Genomic DNA, 20,576 nt, shown 5'->3' with positions numbered 1-20,576 from the left:
CCCACACACACTCCTACACCCCACGGGCGGGCTCCCTCCCACAGCCTTCCCGGCACTTCCCAGCAGACAGGGACGCGCCGGCTTTCTCGTGGAAATAAAGAACCCCACTTCGCACGGAGGCAGCTTTTGCACGCCTGAAGAATATTTATAGCCAGCTTCGCCCGCGACTCCTCATCTCCTCTTCTGCTCCTTTGCAAATGAAGCACTTAAATCATTTTGCAATAATGTTGTCTTTTTAATAAGCCTAGTCAAACGGTCGTGGTTTGGTGAGGAGGCCCGACGTGCGTCTGTAGAACTGTTTCCGTCCATCCGTCCGCGCGGACACAGACACAGGGAAGGCGGGGCACAGCCGCGGGAACCAGGGTGGGGTGTTTCCTCCCCATCCCCCCGTCCCCCCCGCCCCGTGCCTGGCTCTGAAGGGGGCTGTGGGCTCCCTGAGGTCACCAGAAAGTCACTTCCGGGAAGCAGATGCATGGGAGGGGATACCCCGTGCTCTGCCTGTTCTCCTGCCACGTGGCTCCAAGTGTGGTCCCGGGGCCAGCAGACTCGGCACCACCTGAGAATCTGGAGACCCAGGGTCTCCGGGGAGACCCCCAAGCCCGCTGGATCAATGGCCAGACAGGAGTCTGCACGTAAGTATTGTTAACACATCTCCTGGGGATTCTGACACCCTAAGAACTACCGTTCTCACCCAGCTTGGTCCCTACAACAGGACTGCTCAAAGCAAGCGGAAGACTCGGTTGATGGGGTCCCCGTCCCCCAAGAATTCCTCTCGCACCAAACTTTCGGCAGATAAAACTGGAGACTATACACCCCAGGTTAGCAGCCCCGCCCCCCTCTTCCTCAACCAGGGGACTCTGCTGTCTATCATGTCGAGAAGCAACCAATGAGGATCAACAGCAGCTTGGGGGCGGGGGAGACCAGAACCCCTTTCCTTCTGATCACATCTTGCTTGGGTCTCTCTGTCACCGCAACTGAGCTGCCATGGACTGGGCCGCAAGACATGCCGTGATGTACAAGGTAAGAAGCGGGGTGCCGGCCAGTTTGAGTAAGCATCCCGGTACATCCCAATGGCAGGGGTGCACAAGGGTGGAAAACCATGCATCCTGGGGGGTGGAAACACACATATAGGATGTAAAGCTCCAAGGTATGTTTGTAGCAACAGAGGCAGGTAAAGGGGATTCCAGAGCCCTTGGACTTCTCCCTCCACCGTTCAGCCACTCTGAAGAGACTCGGGGGCTTCCGAAACCACTTCCGCTGACAGCAGCCCGGAAGGCGAGGGAGGGAGGAAGAAGCCCAACAACTGGCCCCGCAGTGCTGCCACACAAAGCATTGCTACAAGTCAGAAAAGCGACAGGCAAGGCTCGTCTTATTCAAGACCACCCTGCAAAGCGGATGGGCAGAGAGCTGAAACCTGCGGAAGGTGCGAATTTAAATCACAGTGTGGTACAACCGGGCAACCGCTCAAGCTGCTAAATTTTAAAAAAGCCAAGATGCCAGGTCCTGGCCTGATGTGGAGCAACTGGAATCCCACCCCCACCCCCACCCCCCCCCAGACAGACATGAATAAAAAGACTCACTTCAGCAAGCTGGGGGGGGGGCAGCGTCTCTGCAGGCTGAACCCAGAAATAACCCAGCCGGCTGGCCAGCCCATCCCTCTGTATTCTCCTAGCCGAAAAGCGAGAAATGCACACAAAAAGAGATTCCCGCTGGAATGCTCAGAGCGGGTCTCTTCACGCAGCTTAACACGGAGAGCGGCCAAATATTCACAAGTCCAGCGCCCCTTAAATTTCCCCCACTTTGGACCCCTCTTCACCCTCGGATACCACGCTGGCGGGTGCTGCCAAAAAATGCTTTGGCTTCACAACGCATTTGATGTTGGATTGATTTCTGGCCGCTGTGCCCTCAGAAACAATTTTGTTGTTGCCAAAAAATTTTAAAAAATAAAGATAAAGGGCTGGAACAATAGCACAACGGGGAGGGCGTTTGCCTTGCACACGGCCAACCCAGATTCGATTCCCAGCATTTCATATGGTCCCCCGAGCACCGCCAAGAGAAATTCCTGAGTTCATGAGCCAGGAGTGACCCCTGTGCATCGCCGAGTGTGACCCAAAAAGCAAAATAATAATAATAATAATAATAATAATAATAATAATGACAAAATCTCTTGCAACAAGAAGTTAAACCTCATTGGGGAACTGTGGATTCCTATTTTGGGCTCATTTCGGGGTTTGGTTTGGTTTTTCTCTTAAGACATTTGTGCTTTTCCAGTGGGTTTAATCAAGCTCTGGGCGGTCTCCGGGGTGCTCTGTGGCAGGCGCACATGTTGGCGACGCGGCTGTGCGTGTCTCCAAGTCTGGGTCCTGCCTTCTTTTCAGACTTTGCTCAACGCAAGTTGATCAACACAGTCCTATGTGCCCTTTCTCCCTTACAATTTGTGCTTTTGTGATTTGTCATGAATCACGAAATCCCGTTAATCACCGATTTCTCGGGTGGGCTCAGTAACATCTCATTTCGTCCTTTCCCTGAGATCTTAGAAGTCTATCTCGACTCGGCACTCCTAACGATGTTGCACTGGGGGCTCTTCAGGGTCAGGGGAATGAGATCCAGCTTGTTACTGGATTTTGCATATGAATACACCATGGGAAGCTTGCAAGGCTGTCCCATGTGGACAGGACACTCTCAGAAGACTGCCAGTTTCTCCCAGAGGGAGAAGCAGGCTAAAGATATTGCGTGGCCGCTTTGCGGCCGCACACTTCTGAGACCTTACTTTTAAATCTCTCTCTGGATGTTGGCCGTTGATGGGATTACACACACCTGGGTTCCTCTGCCAGATTTGTGGACAAAATAATTCCCTTTGGGAGCCTGATTACCACAGGTCTGGATCTCAACTCCACGCTTACTGGTATGTACGGCCATGGGGAAAAAAAAAAATATCCCGGAGCCTCAGTTTCCCCCTGTGTAACATGGAGGCAGTGATAGAAGCCCCCTCCTGAGGTTACTCTGAGGTTTGCCAAGCGCTCAGCATGGTCCCCGGGGCATCTTCAGTGCCCTGGGCAGGCAGACCTCGCCCTACACAGAGACCCCACTCGGGATGGGGGTACCTTGCTCTCTAGCAGATCCGCATTCTGCCGGAGTTCGTTCCGTGACTTCTCCGATCTCTCCAGCTTCTGCCTCAGCGCGGCAAGCTCCGCCTGCAAAAAGCAAAGACCTTAAGGGAAGCTGTTGTGGCCAGGACATGCGTGTCCCGAGTGTGTTCAGAGTGAATGGCAGGGGGGAGGGGTGGCAGGGATGGTGGTTAGGGTGGGGTGGATGGGAGGATGGGGGAGACAGCGTGCTCCTGGGTTCTCTTTCAGTGCTCAGGGGAGTCTGTCTGAGCCGTCCCGCGCCGGTCTGGGATCTGAACGCAGATGCTCCGTACAACTCTCTGTCCTCCCAGAGACCACTCCCTGCCAGTCTAGGCGCTATGTTTATCGTACCTCCACCGGGGGCCCGTGAGATGCCCACCCCAGGCAGGCTGGCGGAAGGTTCGCTGGGAACTGTCACACCATGTGGCCGTGGAAAGGGAACCAGTGAGATTTCTATGGAAGGAGACACGGCCTGATTCTCAGAATAGACAGTTTTAGCGGAAAATGCCATCTGCAAAAGAATGTATATATAGGATGCTACCTTTAGTGTAACTTCAAAAGGAACTAAGTGGTGTGTGTGTGTGTGTGTGTGTGTGTATGTCTTTGCTAATCTTTACAAGAAACGTGGGGAGGGGGGCAGAACACGGTACAGCAACAGGGATGGGGGCGTGCCTAGTATGTGCCTGAGCTGGGTTTGATTCTCCATCGCACGTGGACCCCTGAGCATCACTGGGTGCAGCCCTGGAGGTCCCCAGCACCCTTGGGCCCTTGCATTGAATCCCACCCCGATGGCCAAGAGTCACTAGAGCATCTCTGAAACTCCTGGGGGACCCCCCCCCTCTGCAAAAGAGAGATGTGGGCAGGACAAAGCAAGACCAACCCTTACGACTGGGCACCAACAGGATAGAGGGGACTGTGACGGGCGTGAGGCTCAGGACCCCGTGACCCCCACGGTGGCACCTTCTGGGGAAGCAGCGAATGTCTGTGTGCCCGGCGGAGACCAGGGTGGGTGTAAGAGCACCCACTGGAGAGGAGCTGGGCAGGGGCTGAAGCTGGTCTGCACGGAGGGAAGCGGAGGTGGGGACAGCAAGGGCTGACAGCGGAGAGCAAGTGGCCAGCAGGAGAAATGTGGGGAGGGGGCGCAGAACACAGCACAGCAATGGGCCGGGTGCCCCGTGTGCAGAGGGGCAGGCAGGTGTGTGTGAGAGGCAACCCAGCGCCCCGCCGGCTGCGGGGACCCACCTCTTTGGCATGCAGCTGCTCGTCCCCAAGAGTGGTGCTCAGCATGGGCCGGAGGGACCCCAGGAGCTGCCACCATGGCCAGTCCTTGATGGCCAGGAAGACAGCCATGTTCTTCTGGATGCACTGGGCAGCCAGCCGGCGAATCTGCAGGGAGAGCGGGGCAGAGACTGAGGGGTCGGTCCCGAGTCAGGTGAGGGTGGAGGAGAAAGAGGAGGAGGCAGAGGACAGCCCAGGGCAGGGAGGGGGGCCAGCTCCACAGCCCAGGACAAGGCAGGAGCACTCCCCGCTGAGGCCTCTGCCAGGACCTCATCAGCCATGAATGAGTAACAGTAACGGGGGTAGGAGTAACAGGAGAGGGCCTGGAGCAACAGTACCAAAGGTCAGGGGTCTGCCTTGCACGCAGCCGACCTGAGTTCAATCCCTGTCATCCCATCTGGTCTCCCGAGTACCACCAGGAGTAACTCCTGAGTGCAGAGCCAGGAGTAAGCCCTGAGCATCGCCGGGTGTGGTCCAAACCACCCATCTCCCCCCCCTCCACCCACCAAAAAAAAAAAAGAACATAATGAGGAATAGAAAATATACACAAGGTCAGACTCTATGCTGGAGTTCAGGTTTGGAAGGTATCCTGCAGGGCTGAGAGCTGGCTCAGGGCTAGGGCGCTTGCCCTGCGTACATACAGCCAACCCTAGCTCCATCCCTGGCACAGCGAGTCTCCCCTGAGCACTGCAGGATGCAGCCTTGGAGGTCCCCCGGAGCACTGCTGGGGAGTGTGATTGGAAGACTCCTAAGGAAGACCACCAGGGGGCCCTGCAGGACCCAAGCAGCACTGTATCCTAGGGCCCGTGAAGCTACCCACCAGCCTTGTTGGCTAAGAATAGCCAGGAGGGGCCTCAGGCCTCCTGGGCACCACTTGGAAGAAGATTTAAAAAAAAAAAAAAAAAAAAAAAAAGCACGTTGCTGGGCAAGTAGTCTTCAAAACCCTGAATTTCTCTCCCCGAGACAATGGCAGCCATGATCATGTGGACACTTGGGGGACTTGGACCATTTTTAGTGTACTGGAACCCTGTGTTTTGCAAACAGGAGGAAGACGTATTAAAATTCAGTTGGGAGACGGAGGCTCCAATGGAGTCAGTCCACCTGGGGGTGGAGGTGGTGAGGAGGGGGCGACCTCTCCACCAGTATGAAATGGTGGGTCTGGGGAGCCCCACGTTGAGAACCACTGACCTAATTCATCCTATCCTAACTAGGTATCACACCCACAAGCCATGGGACACTTTCCCTGCTACACCAACATGACAACCCATGCTAGGAGTCTGGCTTGGGCTTCCCGAGCCTTTCACACCTTAGCTGTGTCCTCACCAAGGTCGGGAGAGGGAGGGTACGATTAAGAACAAATGTCCATGGGGCTGGAGCGATAGCACAGCGGGTAGGGCGTTTGCCTTGCACGCAGCCAACCTGGGTTCGATTCCCAGCATCCCATATGGTCCCCTGAGCACCGCCAGGAGTGATTCCTGAGTGCATGAGCCAGGAGTAACCCCTGTGCGTCGCCGGGTGTGACCCAAAAAGCAAAACAAAAACAAAAGCAAAAAAGAACAAATGTCCATGGGACTGGAGCGATAGCACAGTAGGTAGGGCGTTTGCCTTGCACGTGGCCAACCTGGGTTCGATTCCCAGCATCCCATATGGTCCCCGAGCACCGCCAGGGGTAATTCCTGAGTGCATGAGCCAGGAGTAGCCCCTGTGCATCGCCAGATGTGACCCAAAAAAAGCAAAAAAAAAAAAAAAAAGAACGAATGTCCAGAGACTGGAACAATAGCACCGCCAGGAGGGCATTTGCCTTTCATGTGAGCAACCCGGGTTCCATCCCTGGTACCCCATATAGTCCCCTCGGCCCTGCCAGGAATGAGTGCAGAGCCAGGAATAGGCTCTGAGCATCACTGGGTGTGATCAAAAGATAAAATAATATAGTATAATAAATATACAGAGAGAAAAACAAACTGCAGCCCCCTGGGTGGGGTCCTACCACTTCTAAGTGGCCAGGTTGGGGCTTGGGCTGTGCTGTCCATCTCTTCATCCCTAGCCCCGTTATTTCCAGGCAGTGACCAGAGTGACTACCCATGGTATTTCAAGAGTTAGCACCCTGGCCTTTCCTGACTCTTGCCCTCTGACCTACCAATCCCTAGAAACTGGCGGCGTGTGATCCCTATAAACTCGAGCAATACTTACAATGGTTCTAAGTCAGCTCTGGTTCTTTTATGAAGCTGCTACTATGTGCCATCCCCTGTATTGAGTGTTTACTCGCTCATCCTACCGGCAGCTAGGCAGTGCGGGTGGATCTGACCGCTGACCACAGGCCCCATGTTGAGGACCATGCTGTCCTCTCTCCAGATGTCAATCAGAGCACAAACGGGTGCTTTGCACTCTCTGAAGAGGGTGACCCAAGTGGGTGCAAGATTATAATCTCTGGAGTTTGTCCCGGGGGGCCCAGAGACCCCAGTGGTTGGTTCCTGCCTGCAGGTTTCATGTCTCTGGATCCATGAAGAACCAAGTTTTCCCAGGGCCGAGTGCTCACACCCAGGACTGGGTCAGAGAGACCCATGCACAACCTCATGGGAACCCAGCCCGAGGCCACCATCAGTGGTGACCAGGTTTCATCAGGAACCATTGCTGAGAGTCGCGGCACTCAGGGTGGGGGCACTCAGGCAGTGCCTCCCTCCTCCTGGACCACAGTGCTCCCCCACCGGTTCCCCTGGATCCGCGCCCGACGCTCCCGGCATCACGCCAGGACGTGGTACTGAGAGCAAGCGGGCGGGCACAAATGTGACACCCCACGGGGCTCAGGATGACGTCCGTCCCAGGCCCTGCAGAGATGGCACCTCCCGGAGTGCGGGCCCCTGGGCACCGGGCAGCCTGGCGACCCCCCAATTCCCACCTTCAGCTTCTTGAACTCCTGGCGAGAGAGAAAGCCCTTGCAGGCAGCCTGGAAGAGCACGAGGGTCTGCGCCGCCAGCTTCTCCCGCTGCTTCTCCAGCCTGGCCACCACGCCCGCCTTGAGGAACACCTGGCGGGGGAGGAGGCGGTGAGGGAGTGCCCCGGCGGCAAGGGGGGGCAAAAACGGCAGCGCGGGGCACAACCGAGTCGGCAAAACCCTGATGGGAAGGTTGCAGCGCGCCGACCTCTCCGTCCACCCCTGGCAACACTGGTGTGTGGCTATCCACCCTGCGGCCCTCTGCCACCTGAGGCTCTGTCCCGGGGAGCCCCCCCAGGGTGCTCAGAGTAGGGGCCCACACTGGCAGCAGCCGCAGCAGCGCCTGGAGACGCAGCCTCTCAGACCCCCCCTCCCGCCCCCAGCTGTGCTAACACAGGGCAGCTGGCACCGGAGTCCCGAGAAGGAGACTTGTGCGCCCCCTGAATCAGAGAGCCGCTTCCCAGACAGGCCCCTCCCCCTGGGCTCTCAGGGGGGGCTGAAGGGAGCAAGTGGATTGTCCTGGGGGTCCAGGCCTCCCCTAACCTCCACCCTAGCGGGGGCTGGATCTGAGGTGAGGCCTGTGGTGATGCTGCCACCACTGGCTGGGAGATCGGGGACTACAGGGAACAGCTCCGATGGGGATGGGGGTGGGGGGGTGGTTCTAGAGGGGGCCAGGCAGGCGGGGCGTGAGAAGGCCCCCACTTGTCTGGCGGGTGCCTGAGCAGCAAGAAAACAGCGGTTCAGGCTGCGGTCTGCAGGCGGAGGCTCATCAATAATGGATGACTGGTTCTGTAGCAAAGTGATCGATGCGTCCCGGCCCCCCCATCAGGACCACTTGCTCACTGAGAGAGTGTGTGTGTGCGTGTGTGTGTGTGTGTGTGTGTGTGTGTGTGTGGAGGGGTGGGGGAAGGCGGCAGGTGTAGGGGAAGGATTTTCCAAAAAGAACCGGAATCTCAGGGGCTGTGCTTGCTGCCAGCAGCAGGGGGCTGGGGAGGGGTGCTAGTGGGGTACAGCCACGTTCTCATCTGCGGGGGTGGGGGGCAGCAAAGGATGTACCGATGATGGTTGCATCTGGGAAGGGCTTAACTGTCCTGATGCGTGGGTGCTGCTCTGGGGAGGAGGGAAGGAAGAGGGGGGCAGGGAGGACGGGAGGAAGGGGATGGCTCAAGGGCTACTCCTGGCTCTGCTCAGAGGTGACCCCTGGAGGTGCTCAGGGTTACTAGATGTGGTGCTAGGGATCAAACTCTGGTCTGCGGAAGTGACCGCCTGCAAAGGGGGTGCCTTCCCTCCCTCCGGCACTGTCTCTCTCGCTGAGCCTCTTCTATGAGAGGTCCAGTGGCCCAAGCATGATTGTTTGGAGGGGCTCCATTTATCCTAGCTCTGTCTAAGCAGTGGGGGGCGGGGGAGGAGGGGAGGGACACCCTCTGTGAGTGGCCAACATTTTCCAGAATCCTGTTGTTCTGGCTTTGAGCTCACCATCTGTGGTGCAGGGAAACTGCTCGAAGCACCTGCAGTTTACGCTTGAGGCCACGCACAATCCCCAGTGGCGGTTAACTGTAAGCACCCCCACTTTATAGAGGGGACGACGGAGGCTGAAAAGGGGGTATTGATTTCCCCGCTCTTCGACGAGCAAGGGGGCAGCATCAGGGATTCCAGATGAGACTCCAATCATCGCTGGACACAATGAGCACTTGCTCCCTTTCTCGAAGCCTCGTCTCCTCGGTCTCAAGGGGATCTTCGGGCCAGGGTGAGGAGTTTCTTGGCACAGAGAGTTCCCATAATGGGTTGCAGCTCACATCACTAGTGATCCACCATACACATCCTTGAGACCCCAGCCCAGGGTTCAGCGCCTGCACCCCCTTCCTCCGTGTCAACATGAGCTTCACTTCCTCCCCCACCTGGATTCTCACGCCCGGAATTTTGAGATTGAATTGCCGTTGGATTCCAGGTGCAACCATCAATCTCCCATCGCCACCCCCGCCCCAGCCTATTTTCTGTCCATGATGCTCACAACTGCCTCAGTCCACCCAGCAAGCAAGCCCTGACTCCAGGGGAGCATGCAAATGAGCACCCCCTGATCGGTGCTAACTCGGTCTCGCAACCCTCTGTCGCTTTCCCCAAACACTTCCTAGCAGCCAGGGCCACCGGGACAATTAGCCCCATCGAAATAAAGACACGATTGACTCATTACCTATCAGATTGCCTCAATAATGACCGCATTAATTTCACAAGCTAGTGAGTCCCCAAAGCTGCTATGAAAAAAAAAAATCAATGATCAAACTGATGACAGCACTAGTTCGTATATTACAAAAGGCGGCGCGCGCTGCCAAGACCACTATTGATTAAGTACGAAGCTTTCATTAAAAAGATAATTGGAAACGACCATACACGGAAGGGGAATAAGTCACGACTGCGGCAGGACTTATTAGGGTTCCGATATCTTTTTTTGTTTTGTTTTGGGGTTGTTGTTATTTTCCTTTTATGACCACATGGTTGACCAGAAGGCCGACCGTGTATGAAATCCCCTCTTTTTCATAAATGCCACGGCCCTCGGCAGAAGGCCCCAATAAAAGGCACCAGGGGCGGAGAATCAGGAAGGAAAATCTAAATTATTCGCTTCTCTGGGTCGGCCTGCTTATCAGGCCCAGGCAGAGTGTCACAGACAATATAACCCCCGTCTTCAGGGAATCCAGGAGCTGCGGCCCCTCGTCTGCTGGTTGTCCTCCAAAATCGCTGAAGGCCACACGCTGCCCATCTGATGGGGCAACAGCTCCCATGCCCGGTCCTGCTGAGGATGGAGCTTCTCTCCTCCCACTAATTATCCAGGCACCCAGCGCTGGTTCTGGAAACATCGACACACTGGCAAACCGTGAGCCCGGGAGGGCCTTATCAACAAACACCACAGGGGCCAGAGCGATGGTAGAATAGGCCGGGCATGTACCCGGCCCAAGGTGTGCCCAGGCTCCCTCCCCGGCTGCCCATACGGTCTCCACAGCCCTCTGGGAGGGATCCCTGTGCGCAGAGCCGGGAGTGAGCCCCAAACATTGCTGGGTGTGCCCCTTCCCCCCAAAAAAAAATAAAAATAAAATAAACAAACATCCACGAGACATCTCGGGAGGAGGATTGGGGGGAAGCGGGTGAGATCAGACCAGAGGTGACACAGGGAGAGAGGAGAGGGGCCCGGATTACCGAAACGCTACTGAAACCTGATTTTATAGAGCAGACAAGGGCCTGGTCTTCCCGAGGCGGGCGGGGGAGGGCAGGAGGGCCGCTGTCCTCACCTGGCTGTGCCCCACCGCCACGGCCGACTTCTCCAGGTCCAGGCTCTGCAGGAGCTCCTCCACGGCCTGCCGGGAAGAGAAGGGTGAGCGGGGTCAGAGACGAGACACGGGAAGAGACGCTGGGAATGCGAGTGCGGGGGACCGGATGGCGGGGCGGGGGGAAGAGGCGCGTGTGAGCTCTGCTTCCCGAGCCCCCCACACCAGGCCGAGTGCAGCGGGAGAGCGTGTCCTGTGCCCCCACTGTGCCCCCCCACTCGGCCAGCCGGGGCCTATCCAGACACCCACGTTTCCCTGTCCGAGAGACCCTAGTGGACAGTCCTCCCGGCCGCCCATGCTATGGGGGAGGAGGCAGGGCTGGGAGGGACCTGGGTGCTGGGGAAGGCGACACAGGGGTCCCCCCAGCACCAGGTACACAGCGGCCCTCCTGGGAAGCCGTCCCGAGTCTGAGTAGAGAGCCCCGCAGAGCCAAACACAGCTTGTTTGCACATGATCCCCTGTCGAGGGGCTTCATGCCCTGTACCCGAAAGGGGAAGCAACCTGGGCCCGCCCGCCCGGCAGTGAAGGGATAAAGGGAGCAGCAGACACACAACAACAACACACTGGGCTCACTGCCGAGGCCCATCCCACCAGCTTGTGCTTGCTCTCTTCCTCTCGCTCTCTGTCTCTCTGTCTCTGTCTCTCTGTCTCTCTCTCTGTCTCTCTCACTCTCTGTCTCTCTGTCTGTCTCTCTGTCTCTCTGTCTCTCTCGCTCTCTGTCTCTGTCTCTCTGTCTCTGCCTCTCTCGCTCTCTGTCTCTGTCTCTCTCTCTCTGTCTCTCTCACTCTCTGTCTCTCTGTCTGTCTCTCTGTCTCTGTCTCTCTGTCTCTCTCGCTCTCTGTCTCTGTCTCTCTGTCTCTGCCTCTCTCGCTCTCTGTCTCTCTGTCTTTGTCTCTGTGTCTGTCTGTCTCTCTCTCTCTCTCTCTCTCTCTCTCTCTCTCTTTTAATTGGGCCACTGTGAATTACAAACTTCTTCATGGTTGAGTTTCAGGCATATAATATTCTGTCACTCCACCTCTGACTAATTTCACTCAGCACAATACTCTCCAGATTCATCCACACAGCAGCAAATTGCATGACTTCATTTGCTCTTTATAGCCAAGTGGCATTCCGTTGTCTGTGGACCCTAGCTTCTTTACCCAGCCTCTCTTGTTGGGTAGCACTGTAGCACTGTCGTCCCATTGTTCATCAATTTTCTCCAGTGGGCACCAGTAACGTCTCCATTGTGAGACTTGTTATTACTGGTTTTGGCATATCGAATATGCCACGGGTAGCTTGCCAGGCTCTGCCTTGCGGGCGAGATACTCTCGGTAGCTTGCCGGGCTCTCCGAGAGGGACGGAGGAATCAAACCCAGGTCGGCTACGTGCAAGGCAAACACCCTACCCACTGTGCTATCACTCCAGTCTTGGGTACCTGTTTTTTTTTTCCCTCCAAATCTGGGCTATTATGAATAGTGCTGCAATAAACACAGGTATGCAAAAGTCTTTTCTGCATTGTTTTTCCATCCCACCTGCTTTCCCGAGGAGTGCCATCCCGACTTAGTGAAACTCACCCTGCTAAGAGAAACGAACCAGTATAAAGGATGGACAGTCACTCTAGGATCCCACATAGGCAAGGGACATGGGGCCCAGGGAGAGGGAGATGCGGAATCGGGGCTGCTGGGTAACCCAGTTTCCACTGGGTAAGATGAAAACATGCACAAGGGGCCAGAGTGATAGCGCAGCAGGTAGGCCATTTGCCTTGCATGTGGCTGACCTAGGTTCGATTCCCAGCATCCTGTATGGTCCCCTGAGCAGCACCAGGGGTAATTCCTGAGTGCAGAGCCAGGAGTAACCCCTGTGCATCGCCGGGTGTGACCCAAAGGGCAAAAAAAGAAAGAAAGAAAGAAAGAAAGAAAGAAAGAAAGAAAGAAAGAAAGAAAGAAAGAAAGAAAGAAAGAAAGAAAGAAAGAAAGAAAGAAAGAAAGAAAGAAAGAAAGAAGGAAGGAAAAAGAAAATGTTAGAGAGGTGGGGTGACCGTGGTGATGAACACACGGCAGACAGAAGTGTTCCCCAGTGCACAGCCAACAGCTCAGAAGTACATTCTGAGACATGAACGTACGTTCCGTAAGACGTGAGTCTCGCAAACCAATGAAGTCATTTCTCTGAGCTCACGGGTGACCTGTGGGCAGGGTCAGATGGAAAGGGAGGTGGGTCGAGCTCCCGGGAAACGTCACTGACCTCCTCCACTGCTTCTCCTGCTCCAGCTCGCCCAGGGGGGTAGGGGGATACTGAAGTCCCCAGGGCAGCCCTTCCCCGGGCTCTGTCCTCTTGCCATGCCTATACCAGTGACGGTCTCACTCTTGGGTTTGCTAAATCCCTGACAGTAACCTAGCCTGTGTGTTTGACTTATCTCTTCGTTGTCCACTTGGACCTGGTGCATCCAAGGAAGAGCACCCAAGGAAGAGCCATCCACTTGACAGTGTGGGGAGAGAAAGGAGGAAAAGGAGAAAAGCACACCCCCCCCCCCGCAGCAAGAGGGACACACGTGTGCAAAGGGATTCCTGGACGTGGCACCGGGCAGGTCACCAACCACCTCGTGGAATTTTCCTCCGGCCAGAGAGTCCTGGACACTCTGTGGCTGACGGGGCTCTGAACCCCCGGAGAGGTCACACCGGGTTCCTGAGCCATGGCCAGTCCCCTCCCACTCCCCCCTCAAGTCTCCCCTCTGGGGCCTTCGTTCGCTGAAAATCACCGAGTCTATTTCAGAAGAAACTGTTAGAAAAGTAATTGCAAGACTCAAGAAGCAGGAGGTATTACGAGACCAGGGTAATTGAACAGATGAGTCAATTCCATGGGTCATCGCCATCAGGAAAACTTGTGATAATAACAGCAAACAAAAAAGCCCGAAATGACATCATGGAAAATGTGTGAAGGTGATAAGGGGGGAAAAAATCATAAATAGAACTATTTACAAAGTCTTGGACTGTCATCTCAGAGGAAGTTTCCTCCGTGGTCCTCCTAGTAAAATATTTCAGAACGCTCCTCCTCCCACAATTCAGTGGTTTCATGTATTATGCTTTATTCAAAACTGTTCCAAGAGTGTCATACGCAGGGGCTGGAGCGACAACACAGCAGGGAGGGCGTTTGCCTTGTACTCGGCCGACCCCGGGTTCAATTCCCAGCATCCCATATGGTCCCCCGAGCACTGCCAGGGGTGATTCCTGAGTGCAGAGCCAGGAGTTAACCCTTGTGCATTGGCGGGTGTGACCCAAAAAGAAAAAAATAAAAGTTAAAAATAAAAGAGTGCTATAGGTAGCAGAATACATAAAACAAACTCTATCTGGAATACAGCATCTCTCTCCCTGCACAAGAGGAAAACGAAAATGAAAGTTGATTTAAAAAAAAAGAGATGGATGGATGGATAAAAAAAGAAATGAAACCCACAATCAAGAAAATTTGCCTTGGGGCTGGAGTGATAGCACAGCGGGTAGGGCATTTGCCTTGCACGCGGCTGATCTGGGTTCGATTCCCAGCATCCCATATGGTCCCCTGAGCACAGCCAGGATTAATTCCTGAGTGCAGAGCCAGGAGTTACCCCTGTGCATCGCCGGGTGTGACCCAAAAAAGGCAAAAAAAAAAAAAGAAGAAAACTTGCCTTACCTAGTGATTAAATAATACCCCCAGCAGTGCCAGAGAGATAGCACAATGGTTAGGGCACTTGCCTTGCATGTGACTGGCTCCATCCCCAGTATCCCACACTAAGTACCCCCAGCAGTAATCCTGAGCACAAAACCAGGAGTAAGCCCTGAGCGCTGCGGGGTATGGATGCTTGAAATCAAAACAATAGCAATAATGCCCATAGTACCTGTTTGGGGAGCAGGAGGGCCATGAGGATCTAGAGTTGGAAAACACCTGGGTTAAGGTCCTGGGTATATCCACTGGACCTGGGAGAACTGGGCGTCGGGGGTGATGACAACTGTTCCAGAAGATTCTGTGGTGGTGGTGGTGGGAAGACTTAATACCATCCCTGGCAGAGAGTGGACCCTCACTCAACACCAGGTTAGTCCCAGCCAGCTGGGCCAGGGCCAAATTGCAGGAGGGCCACTAGAGTGAGGACGAAGGCTTCCCTCGGGCACACCCCCCTACATGGCACTGCCCTGGTATCTAGAGTCCCTTTCAGTCTGCTGGTTTTCTTTGAGCTCTGTCGATGTCTGGGTCACCAAGAATATTAAGACTGGACAAAGATGGGGCTGGAGAGATAGCACAGCGGGTAGGGCGTTTGCCTTGCACGCGGCCGACCCAGGTTTGATTCCCAGCATCCCATATGGTCCCCTGAGCACCGCCAAGGGTAATTCCTGAGTGCAGAGCCAGGAGTAACCCCTGTGCATCGCCAGGTGTTACCCAAAAGGCAAAAAAAAAAAAAAAGACTGAATAAAGATATTCCCTTCTGTACCACTTCCTTTGATAAGCAGAAAATAACTCCTTGGGACCAGAGTGATAGCACAGTGGGGAGGGCATTTGCTTTGCACGTGGCCAACCCAGGTTCGATTCCTGGCATCTCATACAGTCTCCCGAGCACCGCCAGGAGTGATCCCTGAGTGCATCTCTGAGCACTGCCGGATGTCCTCCACCCACCCACCCCACAAATAAATAAACCCAAGAAGGCTTAACTCCAAATGGCAGTGGTAGGGAGCGGGGGGTTCCTTCGGACCCTCAGTTTCCTCCCCAGCCAAATGGTGGCCATCTTTCCCACCGAGAACTGCATGGGGCAGGGACAAATAATAGAGAACAGCTGGGAGAGACTGTTTCCCTGACTCTCTCCACTGTTATCATCAGCATCACTCACGCCTTGCGCCGAGAGGCCTCCACAGCCGAGTTATCACTCATTCCTGTCAATTATCAGGGATTCCGGTTAGTTCACTATAATAGAGTAATATTTGAGCTGCCAGTCGGCGGAAGACAAGACAAAAATCGAGCGGCCTATAAGCAGCGTCTTCCTCGCCCCGGGTCTTTAGGGAGCCGCTGTTCTATCTCCGCTGCCCGGATGATGGAGAAGTGTCTCAGCCGGCACAGCGCGCTGCTGTGGGGAGGGAGATGCTGACCGTTTTCTTGCAAGGGACGAAATGGAAACTTGTTTCTCTTCTGTTTCTGAGCCAGACCCGCCTCGCAAGTGCCTTGCTCCTCACTCGGCTCAATCCCCAGCCGCTACGACAGGCGCTATCTTATCCCGGCCTTGCAGGAGGATAAGGGGAGGCCCGGTACACAGACTTGGCTTGTGAAAGGTCTCAAGTTTGGAAATGATGGGGCAGGGGGACATGGGGGCAGAATACACCCCCAGAGAAGCCTGTTCTGTCTCCCAATGCTCGGACCCGGTCCTTCTTCCCCTTGTACTAGCTGGGAGGCCTTGAGCAAGCCACTCCCCCTCGCTGGTGCACTCTGCCCTCTACTCCAACAGGGGTCAGCCTGCCCACCCCACCAGGAGAGTGGGGGCTGCGTAAAGCACCACGGTAATGTCTGAGCTGGATGAATGTTTTTCATTGTTGTCCCAAACGATTGATAAAAACAGACTTTAAAAAAAAAGGTGTTCACAATGGAATACTATGCAGCTGTCAGAAAAGATGAAGTCATGAACTTTGCATACAAGTGGATCAACATGGAAAGTATCATGCTAAGTGAAATGAGTCAGAAAGAGAGAGACAGACATAGAAGAATTGCACTCATCTGCAGAATATAAAACAACAGAATGGAGGCCTAACACCCAAGAATAACAGAAATAAGTACCAGATTTGCTCCATGGCTTAGAGACCAGCCTCACATGCTGGGGGAAAGGGCAGCTCAGATACAGAAGGGAATACCAAGCAAAAATGTGGTGGGAGGACCCATTCGGGATGGGAGAGGCTTGCATGGAGCAGACTATAGACCAAACATATTGGCCATCCAAGACCTCCATTACTAACCACAATGCCCAAAGGGAGAGTGGGAACAGAGGGGAATGCTCTGCCAAAGAGGCGGGGTAGGGAGGGGAATGGGGTAGGAGGGGGTGGGAGGGGTGGGAGGGATGATGGGGTTAACAGTGGAGAACGGGTACTGGTGGAGGGATAGATACTCAAGCTATATATGACCGAAACACAAGCACGAGAATATGTAAACCTGTATCTGTACCCCCACGGTGATTCATTAATAAAAAATTTAAAATAAAAAGAAACAATAATAATAATAATAATAATAATAATAAAGGTGTTCAGAAGGAGCAAGTTCCACACTCAGGAAGTTGAGTAAGACGTGACAACAGATTGAGAAGTGTTTGTGACAAGCTTGGCTTCGCCCCAGGGCAGTCCTGCGGGATAGGGGTACAGGGGGTGGGGGAGGGGAGTCTCTGGAAGCCCGCATCTCTGCCACCAGAGCAGTGCAGGAACACCCACCCTCAGAGTGACTGCTGGAAACGGTACCCTGACAACAACGGAGAAAGAGTCAGTGGCACAGCTGGCCTGAGACTGGTGTGACGGGCACACGCCATGGGCCAGTGACTTATTCAGACACACGGCAGGGAGATACGTGGTGTGGGCAGCCATAGTGGGCCCTGGGAAGCCCCACGCACTGCAGCGTGGCCATCTGGAAGGCTGGACACATCTCCAAGGCCATAATAGCACACACAGGACAGCCCGGGAGGGTTGCTGGGACCTGCAGGTTCCTGCTTAAAACATACAGTCCTCGGCACAGATGTGCACGATTGGAAAGGCCAGTCAAGAAGTGACACCTGAGGCAGGAGGTGTCAAATCCTGAAGTAGAACGGGTTCCCCGACAACAATACAGCCCTGTCGACTCCAGATGCTTGCTCACCACCTCCAAGAACCCCTAAGAAATGCTGGCAGGCAACCCTCCCCACCCCTGCCCCAAGAATGGGGGCGTTATAATCAAACAATAACCCAAACGACTGAGGATAAGTACCAGCAGTCTCGCACCCGGGGAGGGCAGTGAGAGACTCCGGACGTGCCCTTCGAGTCGAGATTGTAAAGCTCCAAAGGGCAATTCAGTGCTTGAGAAATGAAATAATTGGAAGGACGGCTCCATCCGAGGGAGCGCAGTAGCAGAAGTGAGCCAGTGGGAGAAAGTGGCAGTAGAGCTGAAGACAGAGCATGGGGCTGGAGCGGGGGGGAGGGGCGGGGGGGGAGTGAGAATCACTTAATTCCAAAAACTGGGAAAACTAGAGTGTCTGGTATGTGTTTGGGAATAGCAAGCAAACTAGCTGAAGTAGGCTGAGAGTCCTAGAAGGGAGGGGTGGAAATCATGTGAGAAGAAACCACGGCTAAAAACTCCATGAACAAAGACAGAGATGGGACAGCAGGTAAAACCTTGCACACGACCAACTGGGGCGGGGGGAGTCTATCCTGGCATGTCCCCATACAGTCAATGAGTAACCCCCTCCACCCCGGGAAGAATCCTGGAGTGCAGAGCCCAGTGTAAGCTCTGAGCATCACCAGGTTTGGCCCTGAAACTTAAAAACCAAAAAGAAATGGATAAAACTCTAAATTTGATCTCCTCCCCAAAGCTAACGTATACACACCTAAGAAACTCAATAAATACCAGAGAGCACAAATACAGGGAGAATAACGCCAGACCCAGCCCAGTACAGCTATTGAGAGACCCACAGAAGGAAAATGTTGAAAGCAGCAAGAGAAAAATAACCCACCCTGGAGAATGGCCGAGCTGTCATCCAAAGCCTGGGGAACCCCGTGTAGGGAGATTACACAGGGGTGTGAGGAACTGGGAGAAAACAGTGGGCACAGAATTCCATATAACAAGATCAATAATCTGAACGGGATGGTGAAATGAAGGCTTGACTATCTCTCAGACGCGCCTTTCCAAAATAAAGGAGGCCTCTTAGACTGAAATCACGATAACACAGATGATGTTAATGTTTGAAGAAATGGAATTACACTGAAGACAGTTATAGACTTAAAAGAGGTATAATGATGTGGCCAGATCAATAGTAAATTGGGTCAGGTGCTTGCCTTGCACACGGTTGACCTGGGTTTCATCCCTGGAACCACATATGGTCCCCCAAGCCCTTTCAGGAGTGATTCCTGAGTGCAGAGCCAGGAGTTAGCCCTGAGCACCTCCAGGTGTGGTTCCCAAATGAAAAATGAATAAACAAAAAAGAGATACTACGAAATAAAGATAAATTATAAAGCTGTAGTGTAAAGTTTATAATGTATATGGATGTCCTATGGTATCACTGTATCACTGTCATCCCATTGCTCATCAATTTGCTCCAGTGGGCACCAGTAACGTCTCCATTGTGAGACTTGTTGTTACTGTTTTTGGCATATCGAATACACCACGGGTACCCTGCCAGGTTCTGCCATGAGGGCGGGATACACTCGGTAGCTTGGCAGGCTCTACGAGAGGGGCGGAGGAATCGAACCTCAGTCGGCTGCATGCAAGGCAAACGCCCTACCCACTGTGCTATCTCTCCAGCCCATGTCCTGTGGTATGTGATAGAAAAGGCTCTAAGGCTAAGAAGAGAAAGTTCTGGGGTAGCGATATTCTATTTTGCCTGATTCAAGTTCGTCATCATCTGAAATAGGCTATGAATTAAAATTATTGTCACTGTCATCCCATTATTCATCTATTTGCTCGATCATGCACCAGTAACGTCTCCATTGTGAGACTTGTTGTGTTTTTGGCATATCGAATACGCCATGGGTAGCTTGCCAGGCTCTGCCATGCGGGTGAGATACTCTCAATAGCTGGCTGGGCTCTCCGAGAGGGGCAGAGGAATCGAACCTGGGTCGGCCACATGCAAGGCAAACGCCCTACCCGCTGTGCTATCACTCCAGCCCTGTGAATTAAAATATACATTGTAATTCCTAGAACAATAGCTAAAAAATGGGGAAGGTGAAACAGAAATGGTCCACTGGAAAATATGTAGCATAGACGAAGAGGAGTGAAGGGAAAGAGAATGAAGAACGCCATGAGAGACTAAAACCCACTCTAACTAAATGTCAAGTGTAAATCACATTAATATCAATGGATTAAATACTGTAATACAAAGTCTAGAGGTCATCAGCCTAGATTTAAAAAAAAATACCCAACCCTATTCTATCTGCCAGAGACATTCTGTATTCTAAAATAAGATGAAAAGGAAAGAACAATGGATCACGCTATGCTCTGTGCCCAGAAACCAAGCTAGAGGCTCTATACTCGGAGCAGACAATGCGGACTTTACAACGCACACTATTAATGGAGAAAAAAGAAGGACATCTTCTAGAGATCAAAGGGCCAACCCACGAGGAAGCTAAGGCAATTATAAAGATGTCTGTACCTAACCACTGAGCCTCAGAGTACACGAAGCAGAAAATAAAGAGTGAAAGAATGAGACGATGAAAGACAGGTCAACAGCGGCAAGTTTCGTTACGTGACTCTCAATATCTGATGGGACAATTAGGACAAACAGAAGTACAACTGGAACAAGGCAAACAGCAAGGACACAGGTCTGAACACCACCGGCAACCACACGGGTCCAACCACCAGGCACAGCCTACACCCCCATCCGTCCCACAACAGAATCCAAGATCTTTCTTGGTGAGCACAGGCCAAGCACTTGCTCAGAGAGAGCATCGGAAGAGTCTCAGTAAACCCACGGAGCCTGAAATCCTAGGAAAGGCAATCTCAAGCCACAGGGGAATCCAACGGAGACCAGCAACAGAAAAACATAACTGGGGAAATCCTCAATTGTGTGGAACTGAAATGACACACTTCTAAATCAAGTTTGACAAAAATGACATTTCCATTATATTGAGCAAGAAAAAAAGGGGAGAGAAAAAAAAAGACACATATGACACCTATTAGACTTAAGGAACAAAGCTGAGGTGTCAGATAAAAACCCTTCGATCTAGGGTTAACTGATTCACAGCAAAGTTTCTCTTTTTAAATTTT

General features: G+C 53.5%; 1 protein-coding gene across 1 annotated transcript in view; it reads right to left on the bottom strand.

The window, feature by feature from the left end:
* The window catches only part of MYO18B (myosin XVIIIB), a 234,299-nt gene that overhangs the window by 141,475 nt on the left and 72,248 nt on the right, over positions 1 to 20,576 (bottom strand). The window contains exons 22-25 of the mRNA XM_055147110.1: positions 10,620 to 10,685; positions 7,303 to 7,431; positions 4,371 to 4,514; positions 3,105 to 3,194 (exon numbers count right to left, since the gene is read on the bottom strand). Coding sequence (XP_055003085.1) covers positions 3,105 to 3,194; positions 4,371 to 4,514; positions 7,303 to 7,431; positions 10,620 to 10,685 — 429 coding nt within the window. The remainder of the gene's footprint in view (positions 1 to 3,104; positions 3,195 to 4,370; positions 4,515 to 7,302; positions 7,432 to 10,619; positions 10,686 to 20,576) is intronic.

The sequence above is a fragment of the Sorex araneus genome, chromosome 9 (assembly GCF_027595985.1).
Source record: "Sorex araneus isolate mSorAra2 chromosome 9, mSorAra2.pri, whole genome shotgun sequence".
NCBI lineage: Eukaryota > Metazoa > Chordata > Mammalia > Eulipotyphla > Soricidae > Sorex > Sorex araneus.
The sequence above is the reverse complement of the archived record's forward strand: the minus strand, read 5'-3'. Positions and strand labels throughout refer to the sequence as shown.